Source organism: Notolepis coatsorum (assembly GCF_963971535.1).
Source record: "Notolepis coatsorum genome assembly, chromosome: 7".
NCBI lineage: Eukaryota > Metazoa > Chordata > Actinopteri > Aulopiformes > Paralepididae > Notolepis > Notolepis coatsorum.
The window spans coordinates 102,199,599-102,215,384 of record NC_140171.1 but is presented as its reverse complement, the minus strand read 5'-3'; the positions used below and the strand labels follow the sequence as shown (position 1 = coordinate 102,215,384).

The 15,786-nt window shown below is 42.8% G+C and overlaps 1 protein-coding gene across 3 annotated transcripts in view; it reads left to right on the top strand.

Moving 5' to 3' along the window:
- The window catches only part of LOC311232659 (vasorin-like), a 131,228-nt gene extending 116,145 nt beyond the window's left edge, over positions 1 to 15,083 (top strand). For 2 of the 3 annotated variants that reach the window (XM_084319520.1, XM_084319521.1), the window contains 2 exons: positions 8,692 to 10,499; positions 12,236 to 15,083. In XM_084319520.1, the coding sequence (XP_084175646.1) occupies positions 8,713 to 10,499; positions 12,236 to 12,650 (2,202 nt within the window). In that variant the 5' untranslated portion in view covers positions 8,692 to 8,712 and the 3' untranslated portion in view covers positions 12,651 to 15,083. The remainder of the gene's footprint in view (positions 1 to 8,691; positions 10,500 to 12,235) is intronic. The other variant, XM_084319522.1, reaches the window with a different exon arrangement.
- The last annotated feature ends 703 nt before the right edge of the window (positions 15,084 to 15,786 follow it).

The window sequence follows — 15,786 nt, the reverse complement described above, 5'->3', positions numbered from 1 at the left end:
CTCCCCTCTCCCGCTTCCATATATTTCCTTCCATGTCTCTCCGACACTCTCTGCCTGCCACCGCCCCCTGCTGGTCGCCAACTAGTCACACAGGGAAAAGACTGATAGAGTATGGTCCAGTAATCCTGTTCATAATCCATATTCCAGCGATAGAAGAAGGAGGAGCTCGCATCATTGTTCGTGAGAATATCAATGGAAACTAGTCAACATGTCTTTGTGCACAAAGGGGAGATAAAAGGCAAGTCAGCACATCTGGATAATAGGCATATTTTCCAGGTTGCTACACATGCATTTTCACTAAAACCTTTCCAATGAAAACCTTTCTGGTCCAATGCTGCCTTCAAATGGAACTTGTGAGTTTGTGGTCTCAACTTCAAGTGTCTCGAAGTCGTGAGGACACCGTTGCTAGGCAACTGAGGCGTCTTGAAGCCACTGAGGCTAATGATTTTCTACTTACATCGTCTACTTACAACAGTGGGTTGTTCTTATGGACTCGTGAACACGGAAAACACAAGTCCCATTTGAAGGCAGCACAATATTTTTGTTAGCAAGGTTTTTAGCAAAAATGGATAAATTAAACTTATACAACACAAGTTGTGCGAGAGTTTGTAAATGGACCTTTTTATATCATCTCCATTCATTCATACATTTTTATTTATTCGTACATGGAATTGTTACAGTCCAACAGTGTCTTCAATACATAAGAATACTTCCATTCATCTAAACTATGTTCAAGGCATCACAGGACGAGTAATTGATATACAAATGATGATTTTTGGGGCGAAGTACTCCTTTAAGGTTGAATATCAGCGAAGTGCCCCTTTAACCATGATCCATCCAAGATGTTTTTGAAAGATGTTTCTGATCCAAGCTAGCTTTAGCACAAACCTGCCCATACTTAGAGCATGTGTTTGGACAGTTGTTTAGATGAAACATAACGTAGAAAGCATGATTTTTCAGCTTCAGTCAAAGCCCCTCTGGTGCTAAACCATATTAAGGCCTGTTTATTGTTGCAACGTAGATTAGCTAAAGCTAGGTTTATGGGGAGTCTTTCTTTAGAGGTTCACTGTATTTTTCAGAATTAGCCTATTCCGTTAACCATGTTCACATGGTGGCCATTTTGCTCTTATGTCATGCTCAGATTGGGAACAGGGTTGATAGGAATCCCAACCTGAGGGATTCCATGACATAAGCAAAATTATTAAATTAAAATGTATTGTCATTATACAGCACAAGTACAATACAACGAAAATAAGTTTGCCATCCAACCAGAGGGCAAATGTAACAGTAAAGTGCAATAGTAATATACAATGTACAGGTGATTAAACTGGGGATAAAATATATGAATTAGTACTACTCAGTAGGGCTGTCTTAAATACTTCGAAGCTTCGAAGCTCCGTTCGATGGCACAAGCTTCAAACATTAAACAAAAACTCGAAGTAAAAAGAAAATTAAAATTAAAAAAAAAAATCAAAAAGTGTGTGTGTGTGTGTTTGTGTGTGTGTGTGTGTGTGTGTGTGTGTGTGTGTGTGTGTGTGTGTGTGTGTGTGTGTGTGTGTGTGTGTGTGTGTGTGTGTGTGTGTGTGTGTGTGTGTGTGTGTGTGTGTGTGTGTGACCCATGACCCATGGGGCCATTGGGTGGGGCCGGGGGACAAATACACTGGTGGAAAGTAACCCAGCTCAGCACTGCCCAAATTATGGATATCATCCTCAAACACATACACCTACATGCCTTGTAGAATTCCACACATAAGAAAGAAAGATACTGGGATGAATAAACAAAATAGGAAGTAAAATGTAGAAATGCATGCAATACATAAATAAATATGAATCTCCATATATGAAATGGAACATTTAGATAAGGTGCTACTGAGATGTTTTGGTGAGTTCTTTGTTTTTTTGTGGAAGTAGCCCTTCTTAAAAATGCATGAACATTCACTGATAATTGGTCTGTAGTGGAGTCTACAAGGTCTACATTGCCGGACCATGTAGAATCCGGACGTTATAGACTGACATAATTCTGTGCATAGTTTAGTCTACACAGGCCATATTTCAAATAATCAAAATCTTACTTCATTCATTCATCTTAAACATTCTTGATTTGGGGGATTGGTAGTTCCCATGAAATCTGACAGCGATCCACCTTGAATTAAATCACACAGCCGAGTGAAACCTTGTTGGCTCTGCGTCAAAGTCACGAATGTGGCTACTTAATTCATTAATCCAATCCACTTTATTTATAGAGCACATTTAAAAACAACAAAGTTTACCAAAGTGCTGTACAAGTCCCACAACATAAGATAAAAAATATATATATATATATTAAAAAAAAGAATTTGAAGCTTCGAATTAAAATCGAAGCTCGGCCCCGAAGCTTTGATTGCCAAAAAAAGCTTCGAAGATCAGCCCTACTACTCAGTAATACTGCTAATCAGATGTATATACAGAGTTGTAGTATTAATATGTACAGTGATACAGGTTTAAAGACACTATATGGTAGTAAGCCATAATGGCCAGCACCATAACTTTAAAAGTAGGTAAGGGATATGTACAGAATTATATAGATATAGTATCTACAGACATGTAAAAAATAAAATATATATATATGCAGGTATGTACAGATGTGGATATACTATATATATAGTAAGAATAAATATATATACACACAGTATATACAGCATTATTGTACATGCTATCATACAGAGTTATATGTGTTATATGCAGGTGTAAGTAGTTATATAGAAGGATTATATGCAGATATATCCAGACAGATATTGATATATACATATATGTGGTAGATATTAGGGGTGCATCGATATATCGGTCGGGTATCGGTATCGGCCGATAAGTGCCTTGTTGACTGCCATCGGCCTGTCGGCCGATAAGCTCAAATGTGCCGATGGCAGTAGCCGATAAATATCCATCAATTTGTGTCCCGTCAATCTGGCCCACACGTTCAAACTTTGAAAAAAGTTTCAGTCAAGCGACCTGCACAACGCCGCCCCCACACACACGCTACTGCATCAAAGTTACTACTTATGATTAACAAAGGCATTCGTTTTGTGGCATTAACGTTATATAGTTACACGTTCAATAAAATCTGCGTATTTACCGGACCAAAGCAAGCATTACTGATTCATATCTCAGCCCGTACTGAATTGTACCCATTATGCAATCTGTTAATAAAGTTTTCAATCAGACAAATGTATAGAAAAGCTTTTATTATAACATTCGTTGCAATAAAATCATTATGCCTCGTTTGGTCATCCTGCGGAGCGCTGGTAGTCCACTCGTGGCCGCGGGGAGCTAAAGTTATTAGCGCCGGTAGGGCAAAGTAAAATATATTGTTGGTTTCCTGTTGGTTGTCAGTTTGGCCATGGGTAGGTAGGGAATTTATTTTATTTTATTTTTTTATTTTATTCTTTCCCACGGCGACTATGGATAGGGAATTTCTTTATTTAATTAAAATGTTCACAACAACATGGATGCATGTACTCTGCCAGCATGTTTAATATCCATAATACTAAATGTTTGACTAAGATTTCTATGAAACTTTATTAAAAAAAAGAAAAAAAATCTGATTTTTTTTTTTTTTTTTTTTTTAACTCATAAAATATATTGGGTAGCACCTAAATCGGCAGGGTCGGTCGGCAACCGGAAACCAACTATTAATTTTGTTAGGCCTAGGTTTGTTGTTGATCTCTCGCTGCAGACCAATGGCGGACTTCCCGGAAGTAAAGCGATTGCCGATTGGTGGTAAGAACAGCAGGGCAGTGCAAGCGGTGTGACGTAATTGGCAGAATCGACTGTCAATCAAAATTGTTCTGTTGCATTCTCGAGAACGCCGCCATCTTGGTATTGGGGAAACAAACGGATTTCTACGATCAAATGTATGCGTTGAGCTCCGTTTTTATTACATATTTGATCACATTCTTGTTCTTTTCATAACCTTTTCATATAATTTGTTTTGAAAATATTGAGGCCAACATGGCATTCCACTATTTCTAAAGCCTTTCTGGTGATTCTAAGTGCATGTTTCCCCCAAGCCATAGACATACACTTAGACAGAAAGTTAAAAAGACAGGAAGTTGACTTCGAGAATTGCTTTGGTTGAGAGATAGTGCTCTCTTATTAAAACTAATAGGTTGCCATGCCTAAAATAATAGTATAGTATACTAATACTATACTATATAGTATAGTATACTCTAATAATAATAGTATACTGATAGCATAGGACTAAAACATTTTCATAAACAATAATATAATTTTTTGTTATATGGTTATAATAAAAGCTTTTCTATACATTTGTCTGATTGATTGATTGAAAACTTTATTAACAGATTGCAGAATGGGTACAATACAGTACAGCTCAGTGGACTGGAGGATGAAGACCAGAAAAAGACTTTCGGCTTTTTTACATAAGGGTCCTTCATTTTCAATTCATCAAAACATTTAGAGACATACAAATATACAGTAGTTTCATAAAAAAAATAAAAAAAGATTATACAAAAAAAGAAAATGTAAAAAAATAATTTGCCACAAATATCGGTATCAGTATCGGCCGATTGTGCTAGTTGAACAATCAGTATCTGTGGCAAATTTTCATATCGGTGCATCCCTAGTAGATATAAATATATAAATGTATATATTCGGTGTATACAGCACTATTGTATCTATGATAGTACATGCTATCATACAGACAGGGGAGGAAACTAACTTTTTGGCTTACCAGCCAACTGGCGAGTATCTGATTTTTTTTACCAGCCAAACAGATTTTTTACCAGACAAAAAAAATCGCTAATTGTGATAATTACTTCTTTGTATGTCTTCGTCTAAATAGATTTTCAATCATAGTAAAATAATCACACCGTGTCTCTACTCTTTAAAATATGTATTAGCATAAAACATTAATCTCTACTCTTCACAATATTAGCATAAAACATATTAACATGAAAGAGGTATCTATTCTGGACTGGGTTGGGCTGAACTGGGCAGTGAAAGATGCTGGGTTGGACTGGGTTGGGCAGTGAAAGAAAAAAACCGAAGTATGTTGTGAAGTGTATAGATAGATGTGAAATATATAGATGTAGCAGTAGTCTATCTGTATGTCATATGTTATGATGAATTGAAAATGCCGTACTGTATTGTACCCATTCTGCAATCTGTTAATAAAGTTTTCAATCAATCAAGTTAACTTTGAACCTCGGTTGTCAAGCCTCGTCAATGTTGTGTATGCATCTGGGTAGGCACACTGTGCCTTTAAGACAGCACGGTGGTCTTACGACAGTACCGTCAAGTGTTGTGGTAACGTCAGTTGGGTTGGTGTGCTGTTGTACACAGTGCACTGGTTGAGCTTAGCTAGCCCCTTTCGTGACTGCGATGTGCAAGCCAGGGGCTTTTGAGCATGAAATAAAATGTCTAACCTTACGTCGTAGTCCGGTGCTTTTTTGGAAACATTATAGTCATAACAGATACACCTAGCTGGCTGCTTTGAGCACACGGGGCTAACGTTAGCTAGCAAGCAGCTATCGCTAAAACTAGAAGCTAACCACTGTATACATTTCCAGTAGACTAACATTACACCTCTGTGATTTAAATGTGTCCTTAGTAACTTATACTCGAGGGTTGTACTAGGGTTGGATGCAGTTCCCCGTTGGTCAGTCTGTCTGTTTTCCATCTTCTGCTGTGTTTAACGTTATCCGTTTGCGAGTGCTCCTGATGGCTAGCCTAGTAACGCAGGACTTTTATCATTATATGTCCGCGGGTTGGCCAGTACTGCGCAAACTTTTATTAAACATTATATGTCCGCGGGTGGTCTTGTGCAGTGCTCTCGTGGCACTGTCAACTAAAGCGAGCACTCAGAAGACGCGCACCGTTTGCCAGTGCAGTGATTGCAGAATGTTTTTTTTTTGTATACTCGCCAGACTGGCGAGTGGTCTTCATGAATCACTCGCCAAACGTAAAAAATACTCGCATTTGGCGAGTAAAGTGGCCTAATTTCCTCCCCTGCATACAGAGTTATATGGGTAGACTATAGTAGTAGAGGTAGTTGTGATTATTATGATTATTATGTCTTTCTTTTTGTCTTCCTCATTTCCTGAAGTCCTGTCTGTAGGCCATGTGTTTGGTAATGTGTGTGTAGTGTATGTGTGTGTCAAGGAGGGGTGTGCGTCATGTTTGTATCAAGTGTGCGTGTGTCTGTTTTTTGGAGGGCTTAGCTGCTATGTCGCTGGTGAACGTGGAGGGGGAGGGGCTGGGCAAGGGGGAGGGTCTGGGGAACGTGGAGGGGGAGGGGCTGGTGAACGTGGCGGGGGAGGGTCTGGGGAAGGGGGAGGGGCTGGGGAACGTGGAGGGGGAGGGGCTGGTGAATGTGGAGGGGGAGGGGCTGGTGAAGGGGGAGGGGCTGGGGAACGTGGAGGGGGAGGGGCTGGTGAAGGGGGAGGGGCTGGGGAACGTGGAGGGGGAGGGAATGTTTCTTCAAACAAAGGCAAAATCAGACTTCAAGGTTTTCAAGATTTAATTGGCTATAAAATGTCAGATAATCAAATTAAATAAATGACAGCCTTAGTCTATAAAAACAAAACTGCTCATAGGCGTAATGAAAAAGATATATTGCCAGTGCGGCCTACGCCAGGCAATAAAATACTCTCCGAACGCAGACGGGTCACAGAGACGACGATGTGCAGTGTTCAAGATGCGTCATTATTCACATGTGACGTTATCGTGATTAGGAGTGGCGTGTGCCTAGTAACGAGACAGATGCACTGTCGCAAACTGTATCTACCGCATACCGCGCCTCCACAAACTGAAAAACGTTTTTATTAGGTTGCATATTAAAAACGTCTTTTCTTCTTCCAGAATCTCCTTAAAGCTTGAGATTCTCCCCTCTATTGCGGTTGAGTTTAAAACCTTGATCTCCAACCTTTGTCAATCAAGTTGTCTGTGTTTTAATTGATTTGTTATGCTTGCTTTTTTGCCTCATTTTGTTGTCTTATTGTTTTGATTTCATATGCTGTGTGATTATTTTGCTTATTTCTATGTACACTTGTCGCGACTGTAAATGAGGGAAACCTCAGTTGTCTTTCGAGTTTGAATAAAGTTTTGAAATGAAATTATGCGGTTCAATCGACTGCGCAAAACATATTGTGTGTCTGTGTGTATGTATGTATGTATGTATGTATGTATGTATGTATGTATGTATGTATGTATGTATGTATGTATGTATGTATGTATGTATGTATGTATGTATGTATGTATGTATGTATGTATGTATGTATGTATGTATGTATGTATGTATGTATGTATGTGTGTGTGTGTATGTATGTATGTATGTATGTATGTATGTATGTATGTATGTATGTGTGTGTGTGTGTATGTATGTATGTATGTATGTATGTATGTATGTATGTATGTATGTATGTATGTATGTATGTATGTATGCATGCATGCATGTATGTATGTATGTATGTATGTATGTATGTATGTACTGTATGTATGTACAGTATATATGTATGTATGTATGTATGTATGTATGTATGTATGTATGTATGTATGTATGTATGTATGTATGTATGTATGTATGTATGTATGTATGTATGTATGTATGTATGTATGCATGCATGCATGTATGTATGTATGTATGTATGTATGTATGTATGTATGTATGTATGTATGTATGTATGTATGTATGTATGTATGTATGTATGTATGTATGTATGTATGTATGTATGTATGTATGTATGTATGTATGTATGTATGTATGTATGTATGTATGTATGTATGCATGCATGCATGTATGTGTGTGTGTTAAGTGTGTCTGTCTGTCTGTCTTGGGTATTACTATTTATATGTGCTAAGCTATGTTTGGATGTACACTAGTAGCCATGCAGCTATTGGTGTCCAGCTGTTTTATGACTGGGTTTCATGGGCAGGGGCCGGTACCATAAACACACACCCTCACAGTGGGTCACTTTGGGTGGGCTTCATCAGACTCTCACCCCGGCCTGAGGGCCCTGGTCCCTGGGGGCGTGGCCATTACAACAACAGTAGGAAAACAGCTAATTCACCATGATGAAACTGTGTTTGGCTGGTCAGTGTGTGTGTGTGACTAAGGTCATAGGTTCATGCTCTGTTGGAGTAATGGAGTGTGTTAGTGTGTTTGACACCCCTGATTGAGGATATCAATTACAAACAGTGATGATGAGAGTCAATAATGAGAGGATTTGTGCATGCGGTTGGTTTGTTTTCTTCTGATGTAGTGTGTGCGTGTGTGTGTGTGTGTGTGTGTGTGTGTGTGTGTGTGCGTGCGTGCTTGTGTGTGTGCTTTGCTATTTGACTCATTTCTCCGTCCAATGGGGTACAGTACCTGTTTTATGTTAGCAATCACAGCACAGTCATTCATTTGTGTGCATGCGCGTGTGTGTGTATGCATGCGTGTGTGTATGTGCCTGAGAATCTATCTGGCATTTATTTATTCTGCAATACAATTAGGTTTCGGGGATCAGATTGAGAAATAGAGAGGACTTCTTACGCAACTCCCATGACGTCTCTCAGTCATCAAACCGTTGATCCTCAGTAAGCACCGTTTCTGTGTCTCAGTTTGTTGCTGAAAAGCCTCAGTCTTAATCCGAGGCTAATCACGTAACACATGAACAAATACTAACCTTTTTCTTTTCTCTCCGTCTCTTTCAGAGATTCAAGACTGAGGCTACGATGCCGGCCTTCCTTCCCCTCCTCCTCCTCTTCCTCCTCTCACCTGGCCCGGGTCTGTCCAGTGACTGTCCGGCAGACTGCTCCTGCCTAGTCCAGGACTCGATCTTCTGCATTCAGCGGCGCTCCACCGCGGTGCCCCGAGGCCTCCCTGACACCACTGTACAGCTCTACGTCTTCCAGAACGGCATCGACACGCTGACCCAGGAGGACTTCACAGGCCTTGGGGAGCTGGAGATGCTGGACCTGAGCCAGAATGAGCTCACCGTCATCCCGGATGCTGTGTTTGAGACACTGTCTAAGCTAAGAAACCTGGACCTGTCCTCCAACCACATTACCCACATTTCAAAGGACAGTTTTGCTGGGCTGGTCCAGCTGGAGAGGCTGTATCTCCATGCGAACAGCATCCAGAGCATCCATCCAGAGGCCTTTGAAGGCTTGGAGATGCTGCTGGAACTCAAGCTTCAGGGGAACCAGATCAGCTACCTGCCGCCCCTCCATCTCCCCAGGCTTCTGCTCCTCGACCTCAGCTACAACAGCCTGCCTGTTTTGGGAGCCTCTGACCTGCAGACCCCCCATTTGGAGTCCCTCAAATTGGCTGCTCTGCAACTCACCTCCCTGGATGTGGATCTGATGACCTCCCTGGGGAACCTCCAAGACCTGGATATCTCCCAGAACCAGCTGGTGGAACTGCCCCAGGCTCTGAGGCAGGGAGCCCTGAAGGGCTTGATCAAGCTCAGCCTAGCTGCCAACCCCCTCGGGGAGCTCAAGGCAGAAGACTTCCAGAAGCTGGTGGGGCTCCAGGAGCTGGACCTGAGCGGACTCAACCTTCAACGTTTTCCCCAGGACTTCTTCCAGACGTTCCCCAGGTTGTGGCACCTCACAGCGGCCGAGAACCCCTTTAACTGCTTGTGCCCTCTGGCTTGGTTCCCTGTCTGGCTAAAGGACAGTAATGTTAACCTGGGGAGGTCAGAGGAGACTAGATGTCACTTCCCTCCAGTCAACGCAGGAAAGATGCTGGCAGAGTTGGAGCACCAGGACTTTGGATGCCCACCTACCACAACCACGCTGAGTAGTTCTCATGGGGAGGAGAGTACTCCCGCACCGCCACTACCCACCACGTCCCCAGAAACCACCCATACTAATGCTATTCCCCCTCCACCACCTAGTGAGGAACCCCCATCCTCAAAAACCGATAGCCACCCCCTACCACCAGAGCCCGCCGCCTCCCCCAGCTCCACCAGCATGGAGTATGAAGAACGCATATGCCCGCCAAATATATGCCTCAATGGGGGCACTTGTGGCTTTGACCCCATGGGGCAGCTGGGCTGCCTGTGTCCCCCAGCGACCTCCGGCCTCTACTGTGAGAATGTCGGGGATGACCATGAGCCCCGGCAGCCTTCTGTGACAGAGGACTCTGTGATCACTCCGGTGATGACCTCCGAACCCGATGCCATCAGCTCACGCCAGGTCACCTCCACGTCCATTCTCCTCGACCTGCACCGCTTCATTGAGACGAGGCCACACATCCGCGGCATCAGGCTGACCTTTCGTAACCTGTCGGGCCCCGACCGCCGGCCCATGTTCCTCAGCGTGCCAGCGTCCTACCCGGAGTACACCCTTCGCGGCTTGAGGCCCAACTCGACCTACTCTGTCTGTGCCAATCCCTTGGGCGAGAGAGTCAACGCCAGGATCAACGGCACCGGGGAAGTAGGTTCGTGTACGGAGGCACGCACCACAGGGGTCCAAGCTACGTCTCCGGAGCCCAGAGTTCTCAGCAGTGGCGGCCGGTGGGTTTTCGCCACTAGGGGCGCTATACCAAATATTTTGTACAGTACAGTACAGTACCACGCAACACTCGTGATTCGACTCACGCTCACGGCAATGAATCGGCTCTTATGAACGAGTCGCTCAGCTGTTACTACAGCAACACACAACCAGTCAAATAAAGTATAGTCTAGACTCTAATTCACAACTTGAAACACAATATATAAATAGAAAAGTTAGAAACAAAACTCGCCCGTCTACAAACACAGGCAGATCTCTCCCTCTCTCCTTCTCTCTCTCACACACAGCGCGACGTGGAATCGATTCGTTACACAATCAGACCTATTATATACCAAGAATAACTTCAGTATGAGTACAGGGCTGTACACATATTTTGCATATTGTTAAACGAGCCAAGGCTAGCTATTAAACTATCGATATGAATCGAAAATCTGGGACCCTGATGTAAACAAGACAAACGTCTTTCTCTGGTCTGCATCCCCTTAACAATTGTGTGTATTGAGCCGTACTGTATTGTACCCATTCTGCAATCTGTTAATAAAGTTCTCATTCATTCATTCAAACATAGACGATCTCTCTGTCTCTCGGATCAATCAAATCAAATAATTAACACATGTATGTTGTCATTTTAAACAACTCACCATTCATTCATTATGCATCAGCAGCATCAGAGAGCATTTTAGTAGTTACATTTTCAACAAGATTGCTGCTATTTAAACACTTCATGGAAACGGGGTAACGTTAACCTTATGTCGACTGTAGTATTGTATGACCTCGACATAACGTTTAAACGTTAACGTTACTCCGTTCCATGCACTTCTAAGTGGCCAGCTAAGCTAACGGAGCTAACAGCTAGCAGTAGTTGTAACGTTATGCGGCATCAGTAGACAACGTATCATGTATTAAACTAGAGTTAAGATCGCTAATCTACCTTGTTGTTGGCTTGTTGATAAAGTATATCCACTCCATGGCATTGTCCATCCAGCCTGTGTTGATGTCCATCCGGATCTCAGGTTGGTGTGGTCCAAGTAGTTTCAAGTCTTTTTTTTCTTGCATTGTCCGTCTTTCAAACGGTGTTGATTTGATGGATTTAACAGAATTATCCAATTCCATGGTGGTAGCTTTAGCTAACTATAAATCGAAATGAAAATACTCAGTCCTTGAATAAACCGAAGGCGTCTTTTCTTTTTCTCTATTGTGAACTGTAGTAGTGTAGTTGCTGTTGTTGACGAGTAGACTGAACTTGCTGACTTGCTGTGATAAGATACCTCCTCCTGGCGCGAGAAATGCGGCTATGGAAAAAAACTGGCATCGCGTCGGCCAATCAGAGAGCGTCTCCGCGAAATGCGGCTATGGAAATTCTTCACGGAAGTTCACTTTTGCTGCCTAGACCGCTTCAAATAGCGCTCGGATTCCAACATAATAGTCATATTTCAACGCACAACGCCGTATGCACTGATTGGCTGTGACGGAGACAGCGATCAAACTGTGACGCGCAGTCAGAGCGCTATCGCTTCTTGCCCGGGCGAGAAATACGAAAAAATAAAAAAAAACGTCACTTCCTGCCCATGAAAACGCTGTTTTTTTTATTTAGATAATAACGTTATATTGTGCATTGGAAATACAAACATACTTAAAACGAGTAAATATTATTCATTTTAAACATGTTTATATTATTTATAGGGCTATAAAACAAAAAACAAAAAAGTTTTTTTTTTCTTCTTCTCTCATTTAACAGGTGGGTCGGCGCCCATAGCGCCACCAGTGGCGAGCCGCCACTGGTTCTCAGGCCAAACCAGTTGACTTACACCCTCATCCCTGCCCTGGGCGTCCTGGCCTTGGTGCTGGGGGTGGCGGTGGTGGCCGGGGCGGTCGTCTGTCTGCGGAGGAGAAAGCAGGCCAAGGCTGACATGGGGCTGGAGCTGGGCCCGGCTGAACCGGATCCCAGGGAACTAGAGGGAGTCAAGGCCTGCCTGGAGAATGGGGGGAACGGGACTCTGCCCCACAAACAGGGGGAAATTGACCACTGTCACACCCCTCAGCTGCCCCCATCCTTGCAACAAAACGGGGGTTTGGAATATGAGGTTCCATTAATGCAGGGGCATTGTCCATCAAATAACAATGTGGCTGCCTTGAAACCATCTTATTTCTAAGATTCAAACGTAACTGACTTTGAAAGACATAGGAGAGAGTGCGCTTGCCCGTAGAGGCCCCTGTAGCTCTGTTAGTGGGTGACTAAACCCTGTGGGACAACGAAAGAACACACATGTTATCCAGCTTGAGGGTGGTAAAAACCTAACCAAGTATTTAAACTAAGTGCAATCGCCAACAAGGGTCTTAGTAGCAGACTGAAAACGGAAGTGCCTTTTTTGCATTGACATGACTCTAATATTTGGCTTATTTTCTAAGTTGCTTTGTTGATGTAAAGAAGATCTGTGTTTGAATGACCTGCAATCCTATTGCTGGATTTGGGAGATACAGTTTGGGGGTGTGTGTCCTGGAGAGGCAGTTGTGGACACAGGTGTGTATTGACTCTCAGTGGACTGTACTTTCGGGCAAAATAATGAGTTTTCAACAAACTCCACTTATCCCAATGGAAAATAAACTTGTACTGAAAAGAGACTTTACTTCAAAGTCACAGTGGGGAACAGCTACAGCTCATGGTGTGAAGCATTGGAATAACACAGAATCTGCAACAATGTAAGCCTAACAATCATGCTACTCCAGCATCAATTGACCATTATTATTTGATCTGATCTCAAACCCTGCCCTCTTTTCTTGATCCTCCAATCACAACGGTTGCTTTCCTCGCTGGAGGGAAACAACAGCTGTGATTGGAGGATCAATAAAAGAGAGTGGTGCTTGAGATAGGTCAAATAATAATGGTCGTAGCTTATGGTGGCACAGAGTTCTAACCACAGAACTTGCAGGCTAAGCTTTGGATCCAAATAAGCAAAAATAGGAGTGCTTTCAAATTCCAGATTTGGCTGTTAGTGGTGTCTGGACGGAAAGAGAACTAGACGGTTGTTGACATCAGTGTTTTGATTCCTCTCATTGCCAGCAGATCCTCTCAACACACGCCCGAGTCATCATCTCCGTGGGAGACTAATGTGCTGTGAAAGACAAATGGACTAAATGAAGAGACATTGGGAACGGACTCCATCTTTATTTGTATTGGTCTGTTATGACACTATATGAGGCAGTTTGGTCTAGGTGATATTGCGTTTTTGTATTTCTTTTTCTATCATTCATTTTTGCTGCCGCTGTTTCTTCAGTATCGCTGTTGATGTCTAAATTGTGGATGCTGTGATGGACTGTGCTCCAGAAAATGTATTCAGCAAGGTTTTGGATACAAAATTCTTCCAGAAAGGATTACATTGAAGCCAATTTGGGCCTTAGGGCCGTACCCCAAATACTGTAGTAGTATTTTTTAACCTTTATTTAACCAAGGTATGTTCGATGAGCATGGATGCTCTTTTTCAACAACACCTTGCTCCACATTCACACCTGGGAGCTGCCCAGTAGAGCCAACGTTTCTGCGCAGCTGCACTGGAGCAGTCGCTCAAGGTCACTTCAGCATCGGTCAGTATTGAGGAATGGGAGAGGGTTATTCATTCACTTTCCCGCCCGGGGTTTTCCTGCAGGTCCGGGGGATCGAACCGGCCGACCTTCCAGTCATGAGCCCGCTCCCCTAACCTCATTGCCACCACTGCCCCAAGTGAATAAAGCCACTTCTTGCATCGACTTTGAATTCCCAGACACTTCATTCTCTCTAGTGGGGCCTGCCAAAGCATAAGGATATGGTTAAGACAAACCTCAGACTGTTTTTTAACACTAGAGTTCCAAAAGTGCTCAAAGTCCCGTCTCCACAAACCCTGTAGCTATAAAGCGTCACACACGTGCGCCAAGAAAAGAAAGAGAGTTCAAAGAGCTCCGAGGCAATTTACTATATATGTGTCATTTGACTTGCAGGCAGTCATTTCCTCCCGTTGCTACTGACTGAAATGTTGCTGAGATGTGGCCGCAGACAAAGTCCCCAGTAGCTTATTGTGCTCTCTCTCTCTATCTCTCTCTCTCTCTCTCTCTCTCTCTCTCTCTCTCTCTCTCTCTCTCTCTCTCTCTCTCTCTCTCTCTCTCTCTCTCTATCTCTATCTCTCTCTCTCTCTCTCTCTCTCTCTCTCTCTCTCTCTGTGTTTCCCCCCTCTCTCTCTCTATCTCTGCCCCCCCCTCTCTCCCCTTTTTTATAGTATTTTCTCCAATTCTATTCATCCAGTATGTTTTAGTTTTCTTAGCTGTATGTTTAGGGCCTGTTTCGCTCCCTTGCAACCAAGCAGACTATGAACAGTTCAGACTAAATGCACCATTCTGTGATACTATCATATATATATATATACGGTATATATATATACGGAAGCGCAGTCACGAAGGGCTGGGGTGAGTAGCGGTGCTATGGGTTAAACTCACTCATCCTCAAAAGACAGATAGACACATTACAAAGTAGTGATTTCACCTCTTGGTATAACGGTCTGTGCTGTTGCCCGCGGCGTGGGAGACCCGGGGGGCATCGAAGTTTAAGGTGACGATGTCACAACCGTTACATATATATATATATATATATATATATATATATATATATATATATATATATATATATATATATATATATATATATATATATATATATATATATATAATCCTCCGAGATTATTTTATTATTTTCCACAGTGGTCGTCTGGTAATCAGAAGGTTCCTGGTTAAATTCCCGCTCCTTCCGGCAGCGTGTCGAAGTGTCCTTGAGCAAGACATTTAACACCTAACTGCTCCCGATGAGCAGGTTGGCACCTTGCATGGTCGCCTCCGCCCTCGGTGTGTGAATGGGTGAATGTGAGGCATAAGTTGTAAAGAGCTTTGGATAAAAGCTGCTATAGAAATGCAGTCCGTTCACCATTTACATCTCCCTTATACTGTTTTGTTTGGCCTGAGACCATCACATGCATCACAAAAGAAATACAAATGTGATGAAACGTACAATGCAGCAGGGATGTGCACAGGTACGGGCTATTGTTTCCGGGGGCAACAGCCCATTTACTCTGATTGGCTGAGTTGCCCCTTTCGAGAGCCTTTTTTTCATTTTTTTTATATAAAAGATTAACAAGCAGATACAGGGAGGGGCAAGAAGGCTCAGCGACACCTGGTTCCCCCACGGTTGAAAAACGTCACGCTAAAGTGTCCTTTTGAGTGGCGAAAACGAGAGGACGTGCCCCATTGGTGCCTTTCCAATGGTCTAAA